The sequence below is a fragment of the Helianthus annuus genome, chromosome 16 (genome assembly GCF_002127325.2).
Source record: "Helianthus annuus cultivar XRQ/B chromosome 16, HanXRQr2.0-SUNRISE, whole genome shotgun sequence".
Classification (NCBI taxonomy): domain Eukaryota; kingdom Viridiplantae; phylum Streptophyta; class Magnoliopsida; order Asterales; family Asteraceae; genus Helianthus; species Helianthus annuus.
Window position 1 is genome coordinate 5,311,708 of NC_035448.2, and position 2,349 is coordinate 5,314,056.

The 2,349-nt window shown below is 44.0% G+C and overlaps 1 protein-coding gene across 1 annotated transcript; it reads right to left on the bottom strand.

Annotated features, from left to right (window-relative positions):
* Nucleotides 1–283: 283 nt before the first annotated feature.
* Nucleotides 284–694, bottom strand: LOC110918867 (leucine-rich repeat extensin-like protein 5). The gene has a single exon (XM_022163147.1). It carries the CDS (start codon nucleotides 692–694, stop codon nucleotides 284–286), a length of 411 nt encoding a protein of 136 aa, XP_022018839.1.
* Nucleotides 695–2,349: the final 1,655 nt, after the last annotated feature.

Sequence of the window (2,349 nt, forward strand, 5' to 3'; positions counted from 1 at the left end):
CCTACTAATTACAATAATGCCCTAAACAGGTCTTTTAAAGAAATAACATTTGTCCACGCAGGGACTAAAATAAGAAAGACAAGTCCACTCAGGGACCAAATACTTAAATAAATGTCCACGCAGGGACTTAATTGAAAATGGAATAAAATAAGGATTTTTAATAATCCTTCTTCTTCTTCGCCTTTATAAGGCTTGCCAAACCCTTTAGAAGACTGTGGCGGCTTCTACGCTCTTCATCTACCTTTTGCTCCACCTCATGCAACCTATGGAGGATTTCTTGTTGTTACGGTGGCTGCTGGATTTGAGGTTGAGGCGGCTGCTGCGGTTGCGGTTGAGGAGGTGGTGGGTATTGATACCCATATACTGGGTACCCAGTTGGGTACGTAGCTGGAAAGGGCCCAGGGTAGAGAGCGTTGTAGTTTGCTGCCTTGATGTACGGGTCAACGGCAGGGGCATTGTTATAGTTGTAACCAGAATAAGCTGGCTGCTCAAAAGGGTTATACCCAGCTGCACCTGGGTATGATGGAATTGGGTTTTCATAACCCATTGGTGGTGGTGGTGCGACTGGCGCAGAGTCGACTTCAGAAACTGCATTTGAAGGCCCACCCATTTGTGGGTCTTCATACAACGGCGGGTAGTTGCTATTGCTGGAGTGTTGGCGGGTGCTGAAATGGAAACCCCCACGCACGGTCATCCGTGCACCTCTTCTTCGCCTCGGTGGTTCTGGAGGCAGTTGCTGCTCTAGCGCTGGCGGTGGCGGTGGGGTGACCGCCTGAAAATGTGGGTCCTCTGAGGATCCTGCTGCTGTTGTGGAGGTGGGTTGTGGTGAGGGGGAGTATACTCCCACTTATATGTGGCCCATCTTTCGGCAAAAATATCAGGGCTCCTGTAAGGCGAACCATGGAAGGATGATCCGCTAGATATTTCAATGGGATACGTCGGCGTCCCAGATGGCGACATTTAAGGATCTGGATCTTTGTCCACATCCATGTCCTGCATATCAGGATAATGATCAGTTGGCCCCAAAGGGTTTTGACCTTTGGGTTCTTCGATCTGGTTCATTGGGTTGAACCGGCTCTGAAAGTATGGGGTCGGGTCTTGGAAGGCACGGTGTGAACCCGATCGTTGCAGGGAATGTAAGAGTGATGTGAATCATGGGGTTCCTTATCTTGATGTGGCCCGAATGAATGGTGGTACGACGATGAGGAACTTAGTGAGACTGAGCGTCTCGCAGGCTCCAAATAGGTTCTCCAGTCTTCGTGAGGACTAGAGCTGAGTGTTGCTGATGGTGTACGCCGGTGTGATGGTCCGGCTTCATGGTCATTTCTAGTCAATATTGGTGCCTTTCCTCTTCCACCTCGGCCTCTCACTCTTGGTGGCATTTTTCTTTTGATCCTGTTAAAACAAAAGAAACAACAAAGACAAAAACCAATTAAGATTAGGATTAATCCTAAGTCCTTTGCCTAGACTCGGAAGTCAAGGAATGTGCAAACTGTGTCATTGAGATTAAACACAAAAAGGCTAGTGTTTAATTCCCTCAATGTTGGCTCTGATACCAACCCGTCACACCCCGATATTTCCACGTATTACCGGTGGGGAGTATCGTGACGTAGTTGATATCATCATAGATAATTAATCACAGTTTAATGCACAGCGGAAGTCTAAAAATAATATAATACAAACTGAATTGAAAGTATAATAAAATATTACACAACGGTTGTAAGTGGATCCACAGGCGGATCTAAAACAAAAGTAAATATTGTTCAACAGATTTTAAGTATTAAGAGTTTGCAAGACTCTTTAACTAATACTCAGGAGCTTCTAGCCCATTTTGTGTAGTACCTGCACTTAATCTTTTTGAAAAATACATCACTTTACACTGGTAAATACAATTAACTGACTCTTTTGAAAACATTTAAGAAAACTGATTTAAATACACAAGGCACAAATATTCTTTTATAACTTGGCACAATTATTTAAAATAATATTGTATACAGATTTATATGTTTGTCATCCGTTCAGGGCCCGGTTAGAAGAGCCGGGACAAGATTAATAGACACACCACTAGTATAGGCCCACAAGAAGTTTCCTCACGAGTGAGATACCGTTTTACATACGCAACTGTCAGGTGTATGCCTACACCCAGTGCTTAAGTCGTGGCCATTTCTATTGAGTGAGCCGAGGATATCCAAGACACGATCATTAACCCCCCCAAAGGCTTTGTATCAAACAAAACAGATTAAAACGGGTTATCTCAATGATTTAACCACTAATCTATTAAATATTCAATACCCAACCAAGCGGTAATAATTTACCGTATCCCAAGCCCGTATAGGAGAAAATAAGTTA

Excerpts from the sequence above, each read along its gene's own strand:
- LOC110918867 (XM_022163147.1), bottom strand. The coding sequence starts at position 694 with ATGACCGTGCGTGGGGGTTTCCATTTCAGCACCCGCCAACACTCCAGC.